General features: G+C 40.9%; 1 protein-coding gene and 1 long non-coding RNA gene across 2 annotated transcripts; both read left to right on the forward strand.

The window, feature by feature from the left end:
• The first annotated feature begins 284 nt into the window (after positions 1-284).
• On the forward strand, positions 285-4,292 carry LOC143114211 (uncharacterized). Its single transcript, XR_012984867.1, has 4 exons — positions 285-303; positions 1,767-1,797; positions 3,066-3,131; positions 3,685-4,292. It is a non-coding gene; the product is annotated as an uncharacterized LOC143114211 (long non-coding RNA).
• Positions 4,293-6,386: 2,094 nt separating this feature from the next.
• LOC143117475 (uncharacterized) lies at positions 6,387-10,976 on the forward strand. Its single transcript, XM_076279223.1, has 2 exons — positions 6,387-10,836; positions 10,956-10,976. The coding sequence occupies exons 1-2, from the start codon at positions 6,445-6,447 to the stop codon at positions 10,974-10,976; spliced, it is 4,413 nt and encodes a 1,470-aa protein (XP_076135338.1). The 5' UTR covers positions 6,387-6,444.
• Positions 10,977-27,233: the final 16,257 nt, after the last annotated feature.

Below are 27,233 nucleotides of genomic sequence, written 5' to 3' on the forward strand. Positions count from 1 at the left end.
GAATTGATTTTTTATAAAATGAATAGCCTAAAGAGAAACACATTTAGTATATTTGCCATAAACCATGGAGAATAGAAGTCTCATGCAAAATCTGGTGCTTTTATTTAGCTGGTAGCCTAACTGAAATTTTTAGTAATTTTATTTAATCTGTGTGGATGGTACATTTGGTTATCTTTTGAATATTTTGATATCAGGAGCAAATTAAGTTGAAAAAGGTTTAGGGACTTTTATTATGACGAGTAATATGGAATAGTTCGCCTGTAATCACGAGCCATCTTCCTTTTCGGTGATTGCTGGCTGAAGGTAAGACGTGTCTGTAATGTCTCGTGAAAATTAATTGATATGTCGGTATATTTGGTTTTGAGGTAACGTTATTTATAACAGAATAAACTCACGAAAATATTAAAATATGTTTAGCTGATATGCCTCTAGATAGCCACCTTTGTTACATTTGTTAACGTGTTCGTGTCACACTATGAACGATAAACTCAGGCAGGAACGGTAGCGGTTGTGTAAATGTGAATTCGTAAAGTTAATAAATCAAAAATGTTAATCCGATTGAAGCAGGCATTGTCTTGAGAACTGTCCGTTATCTCATGAACAACGTTGTATCAAATACAGTCAAAGGTTATTAGCAGCTAATGTCATTACTGGGACGATGCTTCAGCCATGCTGTAGGCTAGCGTTGTTGGATAGCAATTAATGTCAACCTTGTATTGTTTGAATTCACTTCTGCTTCTTGAATAACCGTGTTAGAAAACGTGTTACATTATTAGTCGGTTGAGTTGGTTTTTGAGTCATCTCAGTTAGGAATGCAAGTTCACGTTGTCTGCTATTGAAAATCAGAGGCAGACTAGCAGTGTTTGCAGCTAAAGGGAGAACATAACGTTAGCGAAGATGAGTTGATATTGGCTCAGCAAGACCGTTTGTGAAGGCAGGCAAGCATGTGTAATTCTTAAGAAATACAGTTATTTAATTAATCGTAAATCTTTAATTAATCTTGATGTAGCCTAGGTTAAATTGGTATGGTTTGGCAGCAAGCATTCAAACGCTAGGGGGGAATGTTTCTGGCGGTAAATATATTGCTATGAGGGTAAGTTATGGCTAAAAGACTCTTGAACTGGCGTATTGCGAAAGGTCACACAAGGCGACAAACAGTTTCGTTGCACGCTACCTGGTCTAAATTATTATTTTCTGGAGGTTATATGTCAAACGGCCTATTGCACAAGAGTATTTTTGAGGGGAAAATTAAATGTATAACGTTTTTATCTCTCACAACCAATGCCATGACTATTATGAGGTGTCTTGTTTGGGTTTAGATCATGGCTTTAGATATGGGACAAGATGTATATTTTGGTGTTAAGTCTTGAATGCAATGCCACACAGTCCTGTATGATTAGTAGTTTGTGTGTATTCAATGAAAATATGCATGTTTTATAATGAAACATATCTGAGTTATGAGGCTGTCAGTAAATTTTGAAGGCATAGTATACAAATTTCCTCCTGGCTCAATACAGAATGGCAGGTCCTGCATGCCTTTTAGGTAGCTAATTTGCTAGTTTTACATCAATTTAACAATTCTGCTAGTTTTCATGTTAACTGAATGTTTCAAGCATGTTTATGTATACATTGGAAGAGTTTATTGGTGGATTTTAAGAATGGTTACAAGCCAAACCACATGTTTGTAAGTTTAAAGTACATATCTGTCATTGTAAATGCTAAGTTTGTAACTTTCATAACCTATATATATATTAAATGTTTTCCAGATTTTGGATTGCTTTTTGACCTATAGTAAAGGTAAGTGCTAAAAGTTTCAGGGCTTTTATGTTGCATACTATCACATAAACAGTACAACTTCTAGGGGAATTTAGAAACCTTTTACGCTGGATTGACAGATACATTAGTTTTATTCCTGTGTCATATGCCTTCTACTTTAGCTCAAGAATGTGCATACCTAACTCTGGTGTAGCTGTAAATGTGTGCAACAGGTTCCATTTCATGCTACTTGTGTGTAGGCTTAATGGTATGTAACAATCCTCCAGATGTCAATTCGTTTTGCAGATTAATAATAGCTATAAAGCGACATATCACCCCTTTTGATGAATGCAGTGTGGGCTACCCTTGCACATGAAATCAGAGAAGCAAAATTGTAGGTTGTGGAGAGATGCTGTAGCACAAATTGATACATTTGGCACTGTTCTGTTTAAGGATGTAAGTGAAATGGTGTTACTAAGCCACCACTATTCAATGTTCATGTTCAGGAACAGCACTATCTTATCAAAACAGTGAGGTGGAACAGGTTGACACCTAAATGTTTTTTTGTTTTTTTTTGTTTGTTTTTAGGTTAGCATTTTGATAAATGTTAGATATGAAATATTGTACATTGAGATAGCAAAATCTAGAGTACTTCTACTGAAACTACTTTTGAATGCACTTGGTTTAAATTAAGTAGAAGAAGAAGACTATGTCTTAAGTTGAGAATTTAGAGTCCTTATGATGTAAATATGTACATTGTTATTGCCTGTTCAACCAGGCTTGTGCAAAATTCAGAATTGAATTGAGAATGACTCCTAAATTCCAATTCAATTCTTGAATTTGAATTGAACTTGAATTGAGGTCAAAAACAGGATGTAGAATTACAATTCGAATTTGAATTAAAGGAAGTAGAATTGAAATTCAAATAAATTAATATGCATAATTTAAGGTTTAACAATGAAGTTTCACAATATATGTCAGATATGATCGCAACAAACACACAACTTATAATTGAAAACAGTAACCAATTACATTTCCAAACTAACCTTCCCAAAACTGAATGTATGTGAGATTCAATACATTTGTCCTGTTGTGTGTTGCCATGAATTGAATTCCACTTCCTGTCATTCCAATTCAAATTCAACATCCTGTGGGGTGGGGCCAATTCGATTCAAATTCTAATTCATTAATTGAATGTAGGCCAATTCTAAAATTTGGAATTGTGCACAAGCCTGCGTTCAACAGAACTGATGAAAATATTTCAGTGTAACTGTATGAGATTTCTGATGTGTTTTCTGTGTGTTTTTCAGATGGCGCCTCCTAACAAGCGGTCCAAGGCGGCCAAGAAGAGACAGGCTGACTTGAGGTCTACTGAGGTCAGGCTGTTGAGCTTAACTATCTGTCCTGATGTATTATGATTGTGTTTAATAGGAAACATGTAATGTTGAGCACATTTTATGTTTCTCCCAATTCTTATTTACAGTAGTTTGTATGTTTACTTGAAATGCCGCTTACATTTTGAATGTATTTGATTTTAATGAAGGATGTGCTGCATGTCTAATTTAAAGGAGAAATCCAGCGAGTTCTTATATAGATCTACGTTTCTCAAGGTGACCAAGTATTGTCGGTACAAAAAATGAAAACGTTTGTTTTTACCGGTAGCTGCTGGTTGTAGCAACTCGAGCTAGGAAAAACTGATTGTTTTGATTTTGTTTCATAACAACAGTACTCGGTGACCCATGAGAAACGGAGATCTATATGAAAACTCGCCATATTTCCTTTTAAGAAGTTGCTGAATATTTATGATCTAAATATATATACATTACTGTTCTGAAAGTATGTGTATATTAGTTGCTTTAATGATGAAATTATTAAAGAAGTATGATATGTTAGACTTGGTAACCTTATGATGGGTTTTCTGTGTTACAGGTGCCGAGCAAGAGGTCCCCGGTGGTGCAGGTTGACTTGGTCTCCTGTGACGAGGTTGGGCGTCCTCGTAAAAAAGCCCACACACAGTCTTCGGACGCTATACAGTCTTCGGACTGCCAGTTACAATGCCAGTTACAATGCCAGTTACAGTCTTCGGACGCAATACAAGCAAACTCTACCAACTCTCAAACAAACTCTACCAACTCTCTGAATATGTGCCATGACTCTGTTGTAGACTCATTGTCAAGTAATGTGAAAGAAAATAATGCTACTGATTGTTGTTCTTTGAATGAATCTGTTGACTTCCCAGAGAGATCTGTGCTGATGGGGTCCTTTCATCAAGGCGATTCACGGTTTGGAAATGTGCGCAACAAGCAGTGTGGTGCCATCAGTTTGACTGCTGTTTTGAAGTCCAAGATGAAGAACGTGTGGAGTTGGGAAACTCGAGATCTTGATGATGTTTTGATTAAGGGAACTGTTCTTTACAGGTCAATGAGTGCACAGGGTAAAATAAGAGACCAAGGAAGGGGTTACATTGCTGTGTCTGAATTGCCTAGACAATATGAAGTGTGGAATTGTGATTTCTCAATAAACTTTGCTGATTCTTACACTGGATTTATTCAGGTTGATGACTATGACAATGCTTTACGTGATGTTGCCATGCCTTTTGATGTAGCACTGCAGCGGGCGCTGTTTAGCAATGATGCTTGTTTGCTAACCATTTGTGCTAACACATGTGCTGTAGTGAATGCAGGAGCAAGGTTTGCGTTTGTTGATTCACACGCTAACAGATACATCAACCAGAAAGGTGAGAGGACAAGTTGTGTTGCATACTTCAGCTCCATACACTCCCTGGTCACATTTGTTTACGACTTTGCAAGATCTTTTGGCATAAGTACACCAAGGTTTGAGGTAACTGGAGTCACAGTAATAACTGATGCCAATGCCCAGATGGACGATTCATCCAGCTGTTCAACGAGCTCTGCAAGTTGCCGTCCACTATACAGCGATGTGGTGAAGCCTAAAGTGTGTGAACGAGTTGTAAGTGGGTCGTCTACAGTTGCAGCTAATTTCACAAGTGGCACAGAATGTTCACAGACCATACCAGACACAAATGGTTCTAATGTAAACAGTAGACCACTCTACAGTGACGTTTTGAGACGAGTTCCCAGTAAGGGTGTTAAGCGAAACAAAATTGCAACAGACGATGTCATTCTTATTGATGCAGGAACGGACGAACAGTCTTTTCAACCTTTAAAGTGTAATTTGCAGGCAACTGATGTCATTATAAGTGATGTAAGAGTTCCCAAACATGCTTTTAAACCTTTAACTCGTCAGGACCAGGATGCACTGTGCATGCGTTTAGAGCTTCAAAATGGAAATGTTGATGAAGGGCTAATGACAACTGATATTGATGACATGGGATGTCCCTGTAAGATAAAAAGTATAAAACCTGATGGGAATTGCTTTTACCGTAGCCTAGCCTTTAGCATTTGCCACAATGAAGACAAGCATTTGAAAATAAGACGGGCTGTCGTGCAACACCTTCAGAGAAATGGCACCAAATTTGAAACATATCTGAGGGATGAATACACATCTGTGCAGGACTACGTGGCCAAATCAAGGATCTACTACTGTGGTTCATGGGCAAAAGAGATTGATATTTTTGCTGCTGCTGACTTATTGCAAACAATTATATTTACTTTTAATGATGGAAGATGGAATATGCACAAACCTACAGAACTGCATACATCTGGAGAGAAATGCATCTATTTAAATCACACCGGCAATCATTATGAAGTTGTAACATGTGTTCAACACAAAGATGCAGGCAGGCCTTGTGCAGGAACATGTCAGCAAATCAAGATTGATGAATTGAGGTCAACACGAAAAAGAAAGTTGATAGATGAATCAGAAAACGTGAAAGCAAAGAAAGATCGCCAGCGATACCACAATGACAGTGATTACAGAGAAAGAAAACGTGAAAGTCTTAAAGATAAATATCACAAAGATGAGTTTATCAATCAGAATAAGCGTGAGTGTTCTCGTAAGAATTTTTAAAAAAAATACGAAACAGATCCAGGGTTTCAGAAATACAAGTGTGATTATTCCATGAATAAGTACAGAACAAATATTTCCTTTCAAGCAAGCGTACGTGAATATTCTACAAGTAAATATAACACAAACACAACATTTCAGACTCTTGTCCGTGACTATAGTCGGACAAAATACAGGAAAAACATTGGATTCCAGAACAAAATTAAAGAGCATAACAAGAGTAAGTATCAAGAAAATGAAAACATCCGTATAAATAAAATCAAAAGAAGTCGTAATCGTTATTCAACATGGCAGAAGAAACAGGAAGACATTGATCTGGCAATTGATCATTTTCGTCAGGAGGTCAGCTGTGGTCCTGAATATGTATGCTCAGTATGTCACCGTTTACTCTTCAGGAAGCAGGTGGTTGAGTGTAAAAGACATTGCTATGAAAGCAAAGGAGCAGAAGTGGCTGCATTGGCTAATAGATGCATAACATTGCAATATTTACATGTGTGTGATGTTGAATGTGAGCAGAAATGTCATTTGTCTGATAGTCCATCAAGCAAATTATGGATTTGCCATACATGTCATCGTAAAATAGTTGGAGGAAAACTTCCCGAAGAGAGTGTTACCAACAACATGCATTTGGATGATATTCCAGCTGAACTTAAATGTCTTAACTCTTTGGAACAACATCTCATTGCACGTCACATTCCCTTCATGAAGCTGTTGTGTTTGCCTCGAGGCCGCCAGAGAGCTTGCCATGGTCCTTGTGTCTCTGTTCCTGTTAATAACGCAAATGTGACAAATATACTCCCAAGAAATGAATGTGATGACAAGATGATAAGAGTGAAACTGAAACGCAAGTTGACATATAAAGGTCATTACGAGTACATGTATGTCCACACTGATCGTGTCAGAAATGCACTGAGGTATTTGATGGCAAACAATAAATGGTACGGTGATGTGACTATGAATGATGAATGGGTAAACTCTCTGAATGGCACTGACCAGCATGAGGAAAGTACCAAACAGGAAACACCTGCTAACAGTGATGATGAAAATGTTCCTGAAGAGGAAGCAGAGGAAGATGTGACTTATATCAAAGACCAGAATGGGCTTTTGTCAGATACATCATTACAACCTGTCGATCTGGGTTCAGAGATCATTGATCAGAATTTTCAGGATATACTTAATGTGGCACCAGGTGAAGGTAACAGTCCAGTGAGGTTGTTGTCCGATAAAACCAATGAGGCAAAATGTTTCCCTGTTTTGTATCCATCCGGTGGACCTACATTCCATGATGAAAGAGAGTCCAAAATAACTCTGTCACGGTACCTGAACACACGCATTCTGAATGCAGATGGGCGTTTTGCACAGAACACAGACTTCATTTTTTACGCACAATACATATCAGAGGTGCATCAAGTTGTATCTGGTGTATCAGTGGCATTACGCAAAGGTGGCGGCAACTCCTCTATGAAAGACGCATCATCAGACATGTTGTTAAACTCAGACTCGTTGAGTAAAATATTGCGCAATGACGAAGGATACAAGTTCTTACGAGGAATTCGTGGTACACCTCCATACTGGATGTCAGTTCAGAAAGATTTATTTGCCATGATAAGACAACTCTCCATACCCACGTTCTTTGCATCTTTTAGCTCTGCAGATTTGAGATGGCCTGAAATGCTGAACTCTATTCTAAGAATAGAAGGTAAACAAACAGCTGTTGACGATCTTGACTGGTCTGACAAATGTGGACTCATACGTCGAAACCCTGTGACAGCGGCAAGAATGTTTGATCACAGATGGCATTGCTTTCTCCGTGATGTAATCATGTCGCCAGCAGAACCCATAGGGAAAATAAAGGACTACTTTTATCGTGTTGAATTTCAACAGCGTGGTTCTCCTCATGTCCACTGTCTTTTTTGGGTTGAAAATGCTCCTAAGATTGATAAAGAGAGTGATGATGAAGTGGCAGAGTTCATAGATACATACATCACTTGTGAAATTCCACCAGAAACTGATGCAGAGCTTTACGAGGTTGTGAGCAGCGTACAGAGGCACAGCACAAGACACTCTAAGACTTGCCGCAAGAAAAACACAGTGTGTAGGTTCAACTTCCCACGGCCACCATCAAGCTGTACTTTCATCACAAGAGGCGGTAACTGTGAGGACTTGAATGGCAATGATGACAATACAAGTGCGAGTGCAATAATAAAGAATGTTAAAACTGCGTTGATCATGCCTGACATGAATTTTGATACAGCTGATGCATTTTTTGAGTCTCTTGGGATAGATCAAGGTTTGTTTGAAAAGGCGTACAACATATGTTCCAAAAAGAAAAGCATTGTCCTGAAAAGAAATCCTGGAGACATTTGGGTGAACCAGTATAACAAAGACTTACTCCGTGCTTGGCAAGGCAATATGGATATCCAGTATGTCACAGATGCCTTTTCAGTTGTGGTCTACATACTGTCGTACATCACAAAAGCAGAACAAGAAATGGGTTTGCTCTTACAACGTGCCCAAGACGAGTCAATGAATGGCAACCTTGATGCAAAAGCAGCATTCAAACAGCTTGGAAGTGTATACTTACACAACAGAGAAGTTTCAGCCCAAGAGGCAGTGTATCGATTAACACACATGCACTTAAAAGAATGCTCTCGTGACGTACAGTTCATTCCAGTTGGTGATAATCCTGTTAGGATGAGTTTACCTCTGCATGTTCTTCAAAATAAAGCTCAATTCCAACAGTGTAATGACGAAAGCAGCATTTGGATGACCAATGTGATCGAGAGGTATAAGAGCAGACCCCAGAATGAACAATTTGAGGATTTATGCCTGGCCAGTTTTTGTTCTGAATACAGAGTTCTATCAAAGTCACAGGTTCCGACTGAAAAAGATTCACATGACATTGTACAGCTCAACAACAACTGCGGCTTTGTGAAACGAAGGACCCGAACTGAACCTGCTGTTGTGAGGTATCCCAGATTTTCTCCCACAAAAAACCCTGAAAAGTACTTCCATTCGTTGCTGCAACTGTTTCTGCCTTACTATGAAGACTGTCACCTCAAACCGCCCCAGTTTGATACATATGAACATTTCTATAAAAATGGTGCAGTGAAATGTGGCGTTGATGTTCAAAGAGTGCAGTCGATTGTGGATACCAACAAAGCTTTATTTGAAAAAGAAAGTGATGAGATTGACAGAGCTAAACAGTTGCTGGAAGACAAAATAGATTTGGAAGATGCCTGGGCTCAAATATGTCCTGAAACAGAAAGGGAGCGTCTTCGTTGTTTGGATCTGATGAAAGAAAAAGTTGTAGATGATGAAGGTGATGATGATGACAAACTTATTCCTGACCTGACAGCAAACCCTCAGACTACATGCACTTTGGAAACAAATCATGTGTCAATGCCCAGACAGGATGCATTGCATTTATTGCGATCATTAAATGAAGAACAGTCTGCCATATTCTATGCTGTTCGTAAGTGGTGTTTGCAGAAACTGTTTGGACAAAATCCTGAACCGTTGCGATTATTCATTACTGGTGGAGCAGGAACGGGGAAAAGCCATTTAATCAAAGCGATACATTACGAATCTACCCGGCTGTTGTCACAGATTGCTGAAAATCCTGAGGACCTCACTGTGCTTCTAACAGCACCTACAGGAGTGGCTGCATATAACATTGGCGCTGCAACAATTCACAATACATTCTGCATTGGTGCAAATGTCAAACTGCCATATCAACCACTAGGTGATGAGAAAGTCAATTCTTTGCGAACCAAAATGGGCAGCTTGCAAATTCTGATCATTGATGAAGTGTCCATGGTCGATCACCGTCTTTTGGCCTACATTCATGGTAGACTGCGTCAAATCAAGCAGACTGGTGATTATTCATTGTTTGCAAAAGTTTCCCTGATTTGTGTGGGTGATTTTTTTCAACTCAAGCCCGTGAAAGGCACGCCTCTTTTTGCTGAAAACAAAGGAGCCAACCTGTGGGACAACAACTTTGAGGTTGCAGAACTGACTAAAGTTGTTAGACAAGAAAATGCAGCATTTGCAGAAATGCTTAATCGTCTCAGAGTCCGTAAAAAGAACGAACCTCTCACCGACCGTGATGTTCTCACATTGAGGCAGCGTGAAACTGGTGAGGAATGTACGGACATTCATGTGTATGCTACAAATGCAGAGGTTGATGAATATAACGTGAAGAGACTGCAAGAGACCTGCCCAGATGCAATCAGCATACATGCTCAAGACTTTGTCCGAAATCCCAAAACTGGAAGAATGGAACGGAAAGTTGGCTTTCACACAAAAGTTTTCAACTCTTGCTTGACTAAATGTGTTTCGTTGGGTGTTGGAGCAAGGGTCATGCTGAAGAAAAACATAGATGTGTCTGATGGCCTTGTCAACGGAGCATGTGGCACAGTCGTGGAAATCATTCAAAGTCAACAAGACGATGACATGCCTGCAGCTATCCATGTGGAGTTTGAAGACCCTAATGTAGGAAAGATCCAGAGGTCAAAAGCAAAAAGGGTTTCTGAACGTTCAACGATAGTAGAAGTGCAAGAGGAACAAGTGGCTAATAATGGTGGAGTACGAAGGCAACTGCCGATTAGCCTGGCCTGGTCAGTAACTGTACATAAATGTCAAGGGCTTACTGTTGAAAGGGCTGTTGTATCACTCAAGAAGATCTTTGCTCCAGGGCAAGCATATGTTGCGTTGAGTCGTGTGAGAACTCTCGGTGGGCTGATAATTGAGGACTTCAAAGAATCTGCCATATTTTGTGATAACAAAGTAGATTCGGCTATGAAAAGCTTGCCTGAGTTTAACTTTGGAATGTCTGTTTCATCCAACATGAACCCTGTGTGCACAGTAGCACTTCACAATGTGCAGAGTTTGAATGCTCACATTCAGGATGTTCAATCCCACAAAGCCCTCATGAACGCTGATTGTATTTGCTTAACAGAGACGTGGCTCAATGTAGACACTGAGGAAGAGCCACAACTTCCAGGATACGTCTTCAAACACAATCCCAGAGGAAACTGTTACGATGACTCCGAACCAGCCTTTGCAGCGCTGAAACAACAAGAAAGAGGTGGAGTTGGTCTGTATTGTTCAGAAAACATTGACATGCAGGTGTCAATTCCAGAAAGATGCAATTTGGAATGTCTGTATTTTGAAATACCTCATGCAAATTTGACTGCTTCTGTGTTGTACAGGCCCAGCTCTTACAAGATTGACATGTTTCGAGAACAGTTATTACAGGTCATCTTTGAACTTGAGAAGCATCCAGGGAGGAAACTCATCATGGGAGACTTCAATGAGGATATCTTTGTATCGTCTACAATTCTTAAGTTACTAGAACGGCATGGATACACTCAACATGTGCAAGCAGCTACAACTGAAAAAGGTACATTAATAGATCATGTCTACATTAAAGGCACAGACGATGTTGTTGTTGAAGTTGTGCAGACATACTACAGTTTTCATGAAGCGATACTGATCTCACTGTTGTAATGTTTTCTGTGATTAATGATATTTGTCTTTGAATAGGTAGGCATTTATATTCTGGCTATGTTACACATGACGTCATTATGAGTTCACTTCATATTCCGTCCGCTAAGTGGGGTTTGGGTGGGTGGGTGGTGGCAAGGAGAGAGCGTAACACTGGACGGCTCCTTGCAAGGGATGGGAGGGGTATGGGGGCCATTTTCCAAAAGAAGTTGCAAATAACGGTAAAGATATACAGATGAATATGTAAATATCAGGAAGCTATACAGTTGATTTATTATCTAGGCAACTTTTTTAAAGTCAGCAGATCATTCCTTAATTTTAGACTATGTCTTGTCAATGTTTGTTGAATTATTTAATTTTGGTTGCATTACACCACCATTACACCAAGTTATGTGTAATGCTTTATATGCTAAAAAGATTTAGAAAGGCTTTAAAGTTTTAATGAATGGACAGACATAGCACTGTATTGAATGATTTTATCTTTACCGTTATTGTAAAACCTTAACATTATCAGTGAATTACAGTTAAGACGATAACAGTCAATAACAGCAAACACGGATGTTCAATTTTAGTGTACAAAAAAATGGATAACAGTAAAATCAAATTAACCATATTATTTGACACAGATATTACAGTCAGTTGAAGACTCACTGAGTTAAAGGACAACAATACCTTAAATCTTCAATGAAGTGAAAGAATAAATTATGTATGAATGAATTGTCTCGAGATTATGTAAGTGCAACTTCTTTTGGAAAATGGCCCCCATACAGGGAACTTTTTTGTTCAATATTTTTATGAATTATGGAATTATACCAAGTGGACAGTCATGCCATTGCTGTTTATCATGCATATCAAAGGTGTCCAAATCACCACCAATTTGCAGCTAAGCTACAGTTTTGAACATATACAGTTGTGTGACACAAAACGTGTTCCTGCTTCACCCTTATTGGTGTCATACTGACAAATGCTTTGGTACAGTACAGTAAAGTGATGATACCATATGTACAAGATCACTTGAGATAGTGCTGATTACAGACAAACTCTGTCATTTACTGTGGGATCAGTTCTGTTCCCTTTAAGCTGACACAGGTCAGAGGCCCAGCCTCATCTCGCTGCAACACCACTATTTCTTGGAAAAGGGCAGAATCTCCAAGAACATTCTGTTTGGTGGAGTTGCCACCAGCACCAGGGCAGTTGAAGGACATGAAAGCCATGGACAGCAATGCAGTCTGCTGAGACAAGCATGTGAGTAAACACGCTTGCTGGAGATGGTGATGTGTAAAGGGGGAAATTCAGAGGACACATTCAGAAGAATACCATTTGGATTAAAAAAGAAAAACACCAGCAACAGACTACACAGCCATTTTTAGCAGTGAATTCTATATCTACGAGCCTGACAAGTGGCATCTTAGCACTGTGTATCTTTCATACCAATTGAACTGAATAATAATAATATGTTTATTTTATATAGCGCCTTTCTCAAACCCAAGGTCGCTTCACATAGTAGAAGGAAAACACCTTACCATTTTTGTCTGAGTGATGAAAATACATGTTAGCAGTCATTTACATATTCAGCACTGTCCACTTGGTATGCAGCTCTGTAAACAGGGTTTAACACACATGGTGAATCAAACTAAATTGCATTGTTAAAGTACTTAAAGTATGCATCAGTTGATCATTTAATTTACAAATGTGTTACAATATATTGACAGACTTTAGATAATTATTTTGTTTATGTAAAAATGCTATGTTTTGACATGAAGAATTCAGAGAAGAAAGTTTGTTTTTGTTTCTAAATTTTAGATTGGGTGAGGACAATTCAGTTGGCTACTTAATCAACCCAGGACAATTTTCAGCCATTAGTCCTGTACAACTACTTGAAATAAGACATATTTAATGGTTTAAGTTTTATTTTTTCTGCCTGTGTGATGCGTTGTTTGTTTTTCATTTGGGCCTGATTTTGTATTAGGCTGTTCTTTTGTGTTCTGTTCTTTTGTGTGGGACTGATTTGTTTTAGCTGTGACTGCAGTATAAGTATTTTGTTATCACACCAAGGAGTGTAATTTAGATGGTGTGTAACATGTTACTTTACTTGTTCATACATTGAATGAACTATTTTTTATTTTGTTTTGTTTTGTTATGTTATTATCAATTATTGTGAAGTATGTTTTGGCATGGATAATTACAAAGAAGGAAAAAGAAGGAAGAGTTATTGATATTATATCAGAAAAGTTACTTATGCTCTATGAATTTCATTTCATAATGGGATATGGAATCTGTTCACTAACATATTGCTAAATTTCACTGCTGGATCTGTACAATTAACCACCACAAAACAATGGACTGAATATGGAGTGCAAGAAGTCTTATTTTGTAAGACAAAACTGAACCAACCACTACAGAGGTTTGGAGTCGGAAATGCCATCATGATCTTCTGACATATTGATATTATGTGAGTACCCATTATATTTAACTGTACATTTTTTCAAAGACAAGCATGCTAAATCTGATTCATGCACTTTAGACAGGATGTAAACTCTAAGAAAAAGACATGTTGGTTTATTTTACCTGTGTAACAATAGCATGTAGACTTTTGTACATCTGCTTTCAAATGACCATACAGAAAATGTTGGCCAAGGCCCAGCAACGTAGCCTTTCGAGTGACCTGCACCAGACACAGGGCATGCTGAGGATCACGGACATCCACCAACAACGCAGCCTTCGGAGTGGCCTGCACCAGTCACAGAGCCTGCTGTGGATCACGGACATCTGCCAGCCTCACAGCCTTCCGAGTGACCTGAACCAGTCCTGCTGCTGATCACGGACATCCGCCAGCAACGCAGCCTTCTGAGTGACCTGCACCAATCACAGGGTCTGCTGTTGAGGATCACATACATCCGCCAGCCTCACAGCCTTCTGAGTGACCTGCACCAGTCTTGCTGGGGATCACGGACATCCGCCGACTACACAGCCTTCCCAATGAACTGCGCCAGTGACAGAGCCTGCTGCGGATGACGGACATCTGCCAGCCATGCAGCCTTCCGAGTGACCTGCACCAGACACAGGGCCTGTTGAGGATCACATACATCTGCCAGCCATGCAGCCTTCCGAGTGACCTGCACCAGTCCTGCTGCGGATCACACATCCACCAGCAACGTAGCCTTCCTAATGAACAGCACCGGTCACATCTGCCAGCCATGCAGCCTTCCTGCACCAGACACAGGGCCTGCTCAGAATCACAGACATCCACCAGCAACGCAGCCTATCAAGATCTTATCAGGTTAAGTGAGTATCTGTGCTTTTCTTTCTCCAAAAGATGCAATCGAAATGTTTATGCATATTTTAGTAGGATGTAGCCTACATTTTATACACTGTTAATGAATAGACATTTTGCTTTCTTAAACCTGTAGAACAAAATAATGCATACCTTTATTGTAAATTTACAACTGCTCTAAAATTACCTTACAGATAATGTTTGCCCAGTTTCAAAGAATATACCTTCTGAGATGTTTCAAAGCTGTGGTGTGACCACTGCCACAGGTATGCACAGAACTGGTCCATACATCTGTTCCATGGGACACACCAATGGTTAGGACTGTTGAGGCTCATGGACATTCACAAGTTACACAGCCAATCGAACTACCTGTACCAGACAGAGAGCCTGCTGAGACTCATCTTCCTTTTTGCTTGGTGGTTGTGGTGGTGCAGATGGACTTGTACTTGTCAGAGTGCCTTGAGGTTCATGGACCCTCACCAGCCTTGTCACCTGCTGAGGCTCATAGCTGATCTTGGCAATCTACAACAGCACTACAGGACAGCATTACAAGGGCGTGTGGTCATCTACTGACTAAGGGCTGACAAGCCGGGTTAAGAATATTGACTTTGTGCTGTTAATTATAGCATATGTTGATATCACATAGTGATATTTATTCATATCACATAGCCTTATTTATTCTGCTCTTATAAAGTAACTGTTAATACACTGCACATATTTATATCTAATTTATATTATTATAAACCACCTTCTGTAAACAAACTGCATACTACTGTCTACACTGCACTTTCTTGTCCTGCCTATGCCCCACCTTTCTATACTTTGTTTATAACATTGCACTTTTCTGACGCAAGACGCAAACTGCATTTCGTTGGCTTTGTACTTCTACTCTGCACAATGACAATAACGTTGAATCTAATCTAATTATAGGACCATTTAGTAATACAAGGGAAATAGAAGTAATGGGGATTTAATGACTTCATGTTTTTTCTCATCTTTATTTTTTACTATTTTGGACGTCTTTGCTTTTTGTTCCATGATTGTTTTATGTGGTGCTTTCTATTTCTTCCATTAAATTGAATACAATAATTCTAAATAAATGTCATACTATCATACTATATCTAGGAGGTTAGTTTTCAGGGTATTTGTTTGCATAACATCATGCAATTTATACCTCTTTAATTGGAACACTTATTGTTAATAATGTTTTGATAACAAACCAGAATAATTCAGAAAATATGTTAATATATTAAGCATAGAAAATATGTGATGATGTGAATCACATGAAAAAAAATTTGACAACTTTGATCACAAAACATGTTTAAAGATGGCTTTGTCTACCACAGAGTTGTAGCAGATTATCAATGACTGCAGTAATGACTTTTAGTCCATAACCCTGAAAGTTAACAGACTTACACTCCGGGATTAACTAGCCTACATTTTGAGATTGTAAGATTGTAAAATCTATGTAAATTTTGATATTGTAAGATTGTAAAATCTATGTAAAATTGAATTACACATCACTAGCTTTGCTATTATGAAATTGTGATTAATAAAGTACAAATGTTTTTTGCCTATATTTCAATTTGCTCAAAAAAGACTTTGAGTACTCAGTGGATTTTTAAATGAATATACGAATAAATACATCAAGTTTTACATTCTTATACATAAACTGTTATCAAACTAAATTGCATGGACATCAAACGTTGGCACATGTCAGCCAAATGACCTTTTTCAATAGCCAGTAAGGTTTGAATGCAAACACATGAAGACTTACAAGCCAAACACATTAAGACTTACAAGCCATGAAGACTTACAAGCCAAAACACTTGAAGACTTTGAGCCTTTGGTTTTGATACATGAAAGGGTTGCTGTTTTCACGTTTTGATCAAAATCCAAGATGGTGGTAAGATCAGTTATGTTGAGGTCACAAGTTGGTATGTGTTGGCCTTAGGAACTCCAAGAGTATTAATATACATCCCTAGTAAGTTGTAAATTCCAAACACATCAATAGTTACAAGACAAAATGCATTTTTGCTAATTGCAGCACCCCCTATAGGTCAAAGGTCACCAAATTTATTGAGCCTTCTCCTAATTAGTTTGTTAGTCCATGTACGAAGTTTGAAAGGGTTGCTAAGATATGAGCTCACTGCCTGTTTGGTGGCTTCGCCACTGATTTTGATTGGCAGTTATGGATGAACGGTTTTACATATGACTACAAGAAACAGGACTATTGTTAGGCATGGACTGAGGTCTGAACATGGTCTGTGCCAATTTTGGTGAAAATCAGAGGAAATTCCAAACACATCAACAGCTAGAGGCCAAAATGCATTTTTGCCAATTGCAGCACCCCCTAGAGGTCGAAGGTCATCAGAGTTTTTGAGTGTCCTCTTGATGGGGTCATGAGTCCATGTACTAAGTTTGGTTATGATAGATGAAAGGGTTGCTGATATATGAGCTCACTTCCTGTTTGGCAACTTTTTCTTCTTATTACGTGGCAAGCAAGGTATGTGCATTATGGCCACCCTCTGAACTGGAAGATGACCGTGGCCAAACAGTTTTGAAACATCTGTTCGATAACTTTTGTGCGGCTTGGTCTGAAGATCATATGTACTAACTTTAGTAAGGGACCGTTCGTTATTTATAAACAGGGTCACCGGAGGAAAATAGGGCAGGGTCATGTCTTTTTATTCTTTGTTGAGGGGAGGGTCACCTAACTTTTTTTTGTCTAGGAGGGAGGGTCACCCATCTCTTGTATTAATGAAAACAGCAAAAAATCAAAGTGGCTTTTTTGATTGTTGATTTCTGTCGCCATATAATGTTCTCTTTCGTTCCATAGCTCTGTCAACATTGAACAATGAAAATAAGGGAGATTTCCCGGGTTTCTCACGCAAAATACGGAAAATGTCAACATTCGTCCCCATTAACGTTGGAAGGGTTGGAGCAACAAAGTAGCCTACTTTATTCACGCCTAACAGCCTATATCCATTTGGTCAACTTTATCCAGCCCTAAAAAAGCTAAAATTAACTTTGGTTTACTTGTAGTTTACCGTGTAGCCTAACTTTAAACAATGTGCATGCTTAACACAAAGCATACTTGTGCTTCATTCATCCACACATCCAGCTCCTAACGTTTTGACAAGCATTTCTACCAATTGACCTTGTTCCTGCCCATCTCTAGCTTTGCTGTCTCCATCCTTTCTGTTTTTCTTGTTTGCAAAAAATATATAGTATTTATTGGTAACCAGCAACAAGTGCAATTTGTTAATCGCTGTCATCCTCTCTCCTGCCAACAAAAATGTGTTAGGCCTACGTTCCAAGTAGCAGTGCATAATTCTGCTTCATAAAGTTGAACAAATACATTTGGTCATATAAATAGCCAGTTTATGGTCTACAGTGTAGTTGGTAAGTTATGGTAGGCCAACTTGGAGTGAATATACAGGGGGAATTCTTTGTCTAGCTGAGTAGCCTGGCAGGTGCGCACGTAGGCATAGCCTACGGCCGAACACCGCAAGCGCTAATGAATCTTGCTCTCACGACAACCACGTCGTTAACTTAAATAGGCCTAGGTTAACCTCACTCTGAGTTCGCATTCAAGCAAGCAAAACGATGATTTGAATACATCTGTTTCACTGGAAGGGCATGTGGTAACAACAGGACAACACAGAGACAGGCCAGAATGCAGGACTAATGTTATGAGTATTAGGCCTACAGTAATATGGGATATTCTACGGGAAAATATTAAAACGGCAAGACAGCAGGGAAACGTTAAAATGATAAACCCGGAAAAAGTTGGCATGTTAGGTATTTTTCGGTCCCTGTGATTATTTGTGAAATTGTGCAAACGGCCTTTTCAAGTCATTTGAGAAGGAAGGAGTGTAGCAAGCTCCCAAATTGACGCTCGTCTGAGAAATTGAGTTTTGGATAATGTTCAGCTTCGGCAGCTTTACAATGACTGAGGAAGCCTAGAGACGAGTCCATAGCAACAAGTTCATGTGTTGAATTAGTTATTACCCAGTGTGCTTTGTTGAATGGTCTCAATGCTTTATTGTTTTATTTCATGTGAATACTTACTAGAGGAGTAACTTTTCAAGTAGGCTAATGCAGTTGCAGGAAGTGTGCATTTAGTTTCCATGCTTATTGTGTTTCCACAACAATGTTAGGGAGTAAATCTACTGAAATGGCCACCATCTTGGTGAAGTGTGATGTGTAAGATCAGAAAGCAGAGGTTGATTTTAGGACGGTAATATGTTGATGTGTTGCCATAGCGTGTAAGATCGTGGGTGGAACACGTCGACAATTGGCCGGGGAGGGTCATGTCAATTTTGAAGATGCTGCTGGAGGGTCGTTGAGAATTATATTGCAGGTAGGGGAGGGTCATGCAACTTTTAATCGAAGCACTCAAAATCCCTCCGGTGATCCCGTTTATAAATAACGAAGGTCCCTAAAAATCAAACAAACTATGTCAACGTGAAACTTTTTAAAGGAATTTGACAAAATCCAAAATGGTGGAAAATCCATCATGGCAAAAATTGACATCATAGTTGAACTCTGATTGGTCCAAGGACCTGATTTTTGAAGATCGGGAATACGGGTCAAAGGTTACGTGCGTGAATGCATGTCCAACTTTGGCCTGTTAATTGCGCTAGAACGCTCTAGGTGCTGTCATGAAACATGGTGACATGAATCACAGGACTGTCCCCAATCAGTGTGCCAAATTTTACAACTTTTTACCAGACAGTTCTATGGGCTGCCATTGACTTCCATTGCAGAATAATACACATCAGCAACTACATTCCAAAATGCAATTTTGCTAATTGCAGCACCTCATAGAGGTCAAAGATCACCATTTTTTTTCAGTGTCCTCCTAATGTGACCATGAATCTATGTAGTAAGATTGGTTATGATACATAGCAGGGTTGCTGAGATATGAGCTCACTTCCTGTTTGGCGGCTTCGCCGCAAATTTCGATTGGCTGTTACAGCCGAATGCTTCTGTCAATTTTTCCAGAAAGCAATGCACTGACAAAGCATGGTCTGAAGATGGTCTCTGCCAACTTTGGTGAGGATCCGCTGAAATTTGTAACCTGCGAAAACTTGCTTGTGTTTTTGATTAAATCCAATATGGCGGTCGAATAAATTACGATGACATCACAAGTTGGCCTGGGTCGGCCTAAGGAACTCCAACAGTATTACCAGACACCACTAGTGCATTTTAATTCTAAGCACAACTGCAGCTACAGGCCAAAAGGCATGTTTCTAAATTACAGCGCCCCCTAGAGGTCAAAGGTCACCAGATTTCTTGAGCGTCCCCCTGATTGGGTCCTGAGTCCATGCACCAAGTTTGGCTTTGATACATGCAAGGGTTGCTGAGATATGAGCTCACTTCCTGTTTGGCGGCTTCGCCGCAAATTTTGATTGGCTGTTACAGCCGAACGCTTCTGTCAATTGTTCCAGAAAGCAATGCACTGATAAGACATGGTCTGAAGATGGTCTCTGCCAATTTTGGCGAGGATCCGCTGAAATTTGCGACCTGTGAAAACTGTTGGATGTTTTTGATTAAATCCAATATGGCGGCCGAAGCAATTACGATGACATCACAAGTTGACTTGGGTCGGCCTAAGGACCTCCAACAGTATTACCAGACACCACTAGTGCGTTTTAATTCTAAGCACAACTGCAGCTACAGGCCAAAAGGCATGTTTCTTAATTACAGCGCCCCCTACAGGTCAAAGGTCACCAGATTTCTTGAGCGTCCCCCTGATTGGGTCCTGAGTCCATGTACTAAGTTTGGTTATGATAGGTGAATGGGTTGCTGAGATATGAGCTCACTTCCTGTTTGGCGGCTTCGCCGCAAACTTCGATTGGCTGTTACGCGCGAACGGTTTTAGTTCCGAGGACAAAAAGCAATGCATTAATCAGACATGGTCTGTAGATGATATCTGTGAAGTTTGGTGTCGATCATACAAAAGTTGTGACCTGTGAAGACTTTTTAGTGTTTTTGATGAAATCCAATATGGCGGAAAATCCATCATGGCGGAAATTGACGTCATACAGTGCGTTGAACTCGGCTTGGTCCAAGGATTCCAACGATATCTCATTTTTGACAATCGGCCATACGGGTCAAGAGTTACGTGCGTGAACGCATGTCCAACTTTGGCCTGTTGGTGGCGCTAGAGTGCTTGAGGTGCCATCATGAAACTTGGTGACATTAACCATGGGACTGTCTCTAATCAGTGTGCCAAATTTTACAACTTTTCACCAGACGGTTCTATGGGCTGCCATTGACTTCAATGGCGGAATAATAATAATAATAATAAATATAGCTGCAAGCAGCAATGAGGGGGCCAAGCAGAATAGGCCGGAGTAGCCACGGTGAAAAGATAGAACTCAGCAGACACCCGGGATCAACAGGGCTGAAACAGGGCTGAGTATTGCCACCGCCTCCGCCAGCCAGCCCCCCCCCACCTAATCACCCCAGCCCGTCCCACCCCGTCCTGCCCTGCCCTGCTCTTGCACGCACGCATTAGAATTAACTAGATGGAACATGTTGTCATCAGTTTCACATCAAAAAATAAAAGATTGATAAAACACATCAGCACCTACACATCAAAATGCAATATTGCTAATTGCAGCACCCCCTACAGGTCAAAGGTCACCAAATTTTTTGAGCGTCCTCCTAATGGGGTCATGAATATATGTAGTAAGTTTGGTTATGATACATGGCAGGGTTGCTGAGATATGAGCTCACTTCCTGTTTGGCGGCTTCGCCACCAATTTCGACTGGCTGTTACGGGTGAATGCTTTTCTTGGCCTGGGTCAGCCTAAGGACCTCCAACAGTATTACCAGACACCACTAGTACATTTTAATTCCAAACACAACAGCAGCTACAGGCCAAAAGGCATGTTTCTTAATTACAGCGCCCCCTAGAGGTCAAAGGTCACCAGATTTATTTAGTGTCCCCCTGATTGGGTCCTGAGTCCTTGCACCCAGTTTGGCTTTGATACATGCAAAGGTTGCTGAGATATGAGCTCACTTCCTGTTTGGCGGCTTCGCCGCAAATTTCGATTGGCTGTTACAGCCGGATGCTTCTGTCAATTGTTCCAGAAAGCATGGCACTGATAAGGCATGGTCTGAAGATGGGCTCTGCCAATTTTGGTGAGGATCCGCTGAAATGTGTGACCTGCGAAAACGTGTACGTGTTTTTGATTAAATCCAATATGGCGGCCGAATCAATTACGATGACATCACAAATTGGCTTGGGTCGGCCTAAGGACCTCCAACAGTATTACCAGACACCAGTAGTGCATTTGAATTCTAAGCACAACAGCAGCTACAGGCCAAAAGGCATGTTTCTCAATTACAGCGCCCCCTAGAGGTCAAAGGTCACCAGATTTCTTCAGCGTCCTCCTGATTGGGTCCTGAGTCCATGTCCTAAGTTTGGTTATGATAGATGAATGGGTTGCTGAGATATGAGCTCACTTCCTGTTTGGCGGCTTCGCCGCAAATTTCGATTGGCGGTTACTCGCAAACGGTTTTAGTTCCGAAGACAAAAAGCAATACATTAATGAGTCGTGGTCTGTAGATGATATCTGTGAAGTTTGGTGTCGATCGGACAAAATTTGTGACCTTTGAAGACTTTTTAGTGTTTTTGATGAAATCCAATATGGCGGAAAATCCATCATGGCGGAAATTGACGTCATAGGGTGCGTTGAACTCGGCTTGGTCCAAGGATTCCAACGATATCTCATTTTTGACAATCGGCAATACGGGTCAAAAGTTACGTGCGTGAACGCACGTCCAACTTTGGCCTGTTGGTGGCGCTAGAGTGCTCTAGGTGCCATCATAAAACTTGGTGACATTAATCATGAGACTGTCCCTAATCAGTGTGCCAAATTTCACAACTTTTCACCAGACGGTTCTATGGGCTGCCATTGACTTCAATGACGGAAGCGTAATAATAATAATAAATATAGCTGCAAGCAGCAATGTGGGGGCCAAGCAGGCAGTTCAGCAGGCCAGATTTGCCATGTAAGTCATAGCCGTTGCATCAGACATATAGCCTTAAGCAGTCACAGCAAGTTCCATGCCATACAACCCAAGATTGGCTGAGTTACAAGGTCAAGTTTCACATCAAAACATAACTGATTTTGTGGAGCTGAACCAGGGCTGAGTGTCGCCACCCCCTCCCCCAGCCAGCCCACCGTCGCAATCGCCCCTGCCCGTCCCACCCCGCCCCACCCTTGCACGCACACTTTAGAATGAACTGGATGGAACTTGCTGTCATCAGTTTCACATCAAAAATAAAAGATTGACTGAGATATGATCACACTTGCTGTGATTTAAACAGAGAGGTCAAAAATTGACGTCATAGGGTGTGTTGAACTCGGCTTGGCCCAAGGATTCCAATTATACCTCATTTTGCCATTCGGGTCAACAGGTCAAAAGTTACGTCCGTGAACACAAATCCAACTTTGGCCTGTTGGTGGCGCTAGAGCGCTTGAGGTGCCGGCATGAAACTTGGTGAAATGAATTATTGGACTGTCCCCAATTAGTGTGCAAAATTGTATAACTTTTTACCAGACGGTTCTATGGGCTGCCATTGACTTCCATTGCAAAATAATGCGCATCAGCAACTACTGGCGAAAAATGCATTTTTGTCAATTACGGAGCCCCCTAGAGGTCAAATGTCACCAAATTTCTTGAGCGTCCTCCCGATGGGGTCGGAGGTACATCTACTAAGTTTGGTTTTGATACATGAAAGCGTTGCTGAGATATGAAATCACTTCCTGTTTGGCGGCTTCGCCGCAAATTTCAATCGGCTGGTACAGGCCAATGCTTCTTTCAATTGTTCCAGAAATCAATGCACTCATCAGCCATGGTCTGAAGATGGTCTCTGCCAATTTTGGTCAGGATCCGCTGAAATTTGTGACCTGCGAAAACTTGTACGTGTTTTTGATTAAATCCAATATGGCGGCCGAATCAATTACGATGACATCACAAGTTGTCTTCTGTTGACCTAAGGACCTTCCACAGTATTGTCAGACACCACTAGTGCATTTTAATTCTAAGCACAACAGCAGCTACAGGCCAAAAGGCATGTTTCTTAATTACAGCGCCCCCTAGAGGTCAAAGGTCACCAAATTTCTTGAGCTTCCCCCTGATGGGGTCATGAGTCCATATACTAAGGTTGGTTATGATAGATGAATGGGTTGCTGAGATACGAGCTCACTTCCTGTTTGGCGGCTTCGCCGTAAATTTTGATTGGATATTACGGGTGAACGGTTTAAGTTCCGAAGACAAAACACCACAACTTTTGTGAGGCTTAGTCTGAAGATCATGTATGTCAAGTTTGGTGACAATCGGACAAAATTTGTGACCTGTGAAAAATTAGTTTCACTTTCACTAAAATCCAATATGGCGGAAAATCCATCATGGCGGAAAATTACGTCATAGGGTGCGTTGAACTCGGCCTGGTCCAAGGATTCCAATGGTACCTCATTTTTCAAAATCGGATCAACAGGTCAAAAGTTACGTGCGTGAACGCACGTCCAACTTTGGCCTGTTGGTGGCGCTAGAGCCTTGGAGGTGCTGACATGAAACTTGGTGAAATTAATTATGGGACTGTCCCTAATCAGTGTGCCAAATTTCACAACTTTTCACCAGACGGTTCTATGGGCTGCCATAGACTCCAATGGCGGAAGAAAGATGTTAAATAATAATAATAAGAAATCATAGAAACACAATGGGTGCCTTCGCAGCTTCGCTGCTTGGCCCCCAAATATAGCTGCAAGCAGCAATGAGGGGGCCAAGCAGAATAGGCTGGAGTAGCCATGGTGACAAGATAGAACTCAGCAGACATCCGCGATCAACACTTTCAACTAGTGTCACATCAAAACATAACTGATTTTGTAGGGCTGAAACAGGGCTGAGAATTGCCACCGCCTCTGCCAGTCAGCCCCCCACCTAATCACCCCTGCCCGTCCCACCCCGTCCTGCCCCTCCCCGCCCTTGCACGCATGCATTAGAATGAACTGGATGGAACATGTTGTCATCAGTTTCACATCAAAAAATAAAGGATCGATGAAACACATCAGCAACTACAGATCAAAATGCAATATTGCAAACTGCAGCAACCTCTACAGGTCAAAGTTCACCAAATGTTTTGTGCGTCTTCCTAATGGGGTCATGAATCTATGTAGTAAGTTTGGTTATGATACATGGCAGGGTTGCTGAGATATGAGCTCACTTCCTGTTTTGCGGCTTCGCCATCATTTTTGATTGGCTGTTACGGAAGAATGCTTTTGTCAATTGTTCCAGAAAGCAACATATTGATAGGTTATGGTCTGAAGATGGTCTGTGCCAATTTTGGTGAAGATCAGATGAAATTTGTGACCTGTGAAAATTTTTGATGTTTTTGATTAAATCCAATATGGCGGCCGAATCAATTATGATGACATCACAAGTTGGCCTGGGTTGCCCTAAGGACGTCCAACAGTATTACCTGAAACCACTAGTGCATTTTAATTCTAAGCACAACTGCAGCTACAGGCCAAAAGGCATGTTTCTTAATTACAGCGACCCCTAGAGGTCAAAGGTCACCAGATTTATTGAGTGTCCTCCTGATTGGGTCCTAAGTCCATGCACCCAGTTTGGCTTTGATACATGCAAGGGTTGCTGAGATATGAGCTCACTTCCTGTTTAGCGGCTTCACCACAAATTTTGATTGGCGGTTACAGCCGAATGCTTCTGTCAATTGTTCCAGAAAGCAATGCACTGATAAGTCACGGTCTGAAGATGGTCTCTGCCAATTTTGGTGAGGATCCGCTGAAATTTGTGACCTGCGAAAACTTGTACGTGTTTTTGATTAAATCCAATATGGCGGCCGAATCAATTATGATGACATCACAAGTTGGCTTGGGTCGGTCTAAGGACCTTCAACAGTAGTACCAGACACCACTAGTGCGTTTTAATTCTAAGCACAACTGCTGCTACAGGCCAAAAGGCATGTTTCTTAATTACAGCGCCCCCTAGAGGTCAAAGGTCACCAGATTTCTTGAGCGTCCCCCTGATTGGGTCCTTAGTCCATTTACTAAGTTTGGTTATGATAGGTGAATGGGTTGCTGAGATATGAGCTCACTTCCTGTTTGGCGGCTTTGCAGCCAACTTCGATTGGCTGTTACGCGCGAGCGGTTTTAGTTCCGAAGACAAAAAGCAATGCATTAATGAGGCATGGTCTGTAGATGATATCCATGAAGTTTGGTGTCGATCGAACAAAATTTGTGACCTGTGAAGACTTTTTAGTGTTTTTGATGAAATCCAATATGGCGGAAAATCTATCATGGCGGAAAATGACGTCATAGGGTGCGTTGAACTCTGCATGGTCCAAGGATTCCAGCGATACCTCATTTTTGAAAATCGGACTGACGGGTCAAAAGTTACGTGCGTGAACGCACGTCCAACTTTGGCCTGTTGGTGGCGCTAGAGTGCTTGAGGTGCCATCATGAAACTTGGTGACATTAATCATGGGACTGTCCCTAATCAGTGTGCCAAATTTCACAACTTTTCACCAGACGGTTCTATGGGCTGCCATTGACTTCAATGGCGGAAGCGTAATAATAATAAATATAGCTGCAAGCAGCAATGAGGGGGCCAAGCAGAATAGGCCGGAGTAGCCACGGTGACAAGACAGAAATCAGCAGACACCCGGGATCAACAGGGCTGAAACAGGGCTGAGTATTGCCACCGCCTCCGCCAGCCAGCCCCCCCCCCCACCTAATCACCCCAGCCCATCCCACCCCGTCCTGCCCTGCCCTGCCTTTGCACGCACGCATTAGAAGTAACTGGATGGAGCATGTCATCAGTTTCAAATCAAAAAATAAAAGACTGATAAAACACATCAGCAACTACACATCAAAATGCAATATTGCTAATTGCAGCACCCCTTACAGGTCAAAGGTCACCATATTTTTTGAGCGTCCTCCTAATGGGGTAATGAATATATGTAGTAAGTTTGGTTATGATACATGGCAGGGTTGCTGAGATATGAGCTCACTTCCTGTTTAGCGGCTTCGCCACCAATTTCAATTGGCTGTTACGGGCGAATGCTTTTGTCAATTGTTCCAGAGAGCAATATATTAATAGGTTATGGTCTGAAGATGGTCTGTGCCAATGTTGGTGAAGATCAGATGAAATTTGCGACCTGTGAAAACTTTTGGATGTTTTTGATTAAATCTAACATGGCGGCCGAATCAATTACGATGACATCACAAGTTGGCCTGGGTCGGCCTAAGGACCTCCAACAGTATTACCAGACACCACTAGTACATTTGAATTCCAAACACAACAGCAGATACAGGGCAAAAGGCATGTTTCTTAATTACAGCGCCCCCTAGAGGTCAAAGGTCACCAGATTTCTTGAGCGTCCCCCTGATTGGGTCCCGAGTCCATACACCAAGTTTGGCTTTGATACATGCAAGGGTTGCTGAGATATGAGCTCACTTCCTGTTTGGCGGCTTCGCCGCAAGTTTCGATTGGCTGTTACAGCCGAATGCTACTGTCAATTGTTCCAAAAAGCAACGCACTTATAAGGCATGATCTGAAGATGGTCTCTGCCAATTTTGGTGAGGATCCGCTGAAATTTGTGACCTGCGAAAATTTGTACGTGTTTTTGATTAAATCCAATATGGCGGCCGACTCAATTACGATG

This window comes from Alosa pseudoharengus, unplaced genomic scaffold (genome assembly GCF_046254945.1).
Source record: "Alosa pseudoharengus isolate Yale_2024_CS ecotype anadromous, Long Island Sound unplaced genomic scaffold, YU_APseudo_1.1 YU_APseudo_1.1_scf_11, whole genome shotgun sequence".
NCBI classification, from domain to species: Eukaryota; Metazoa; Chordata; class Actinopteri; order Clupeiformes; family Clupeidae; genus Alosa; species Alosa pseudoharengus.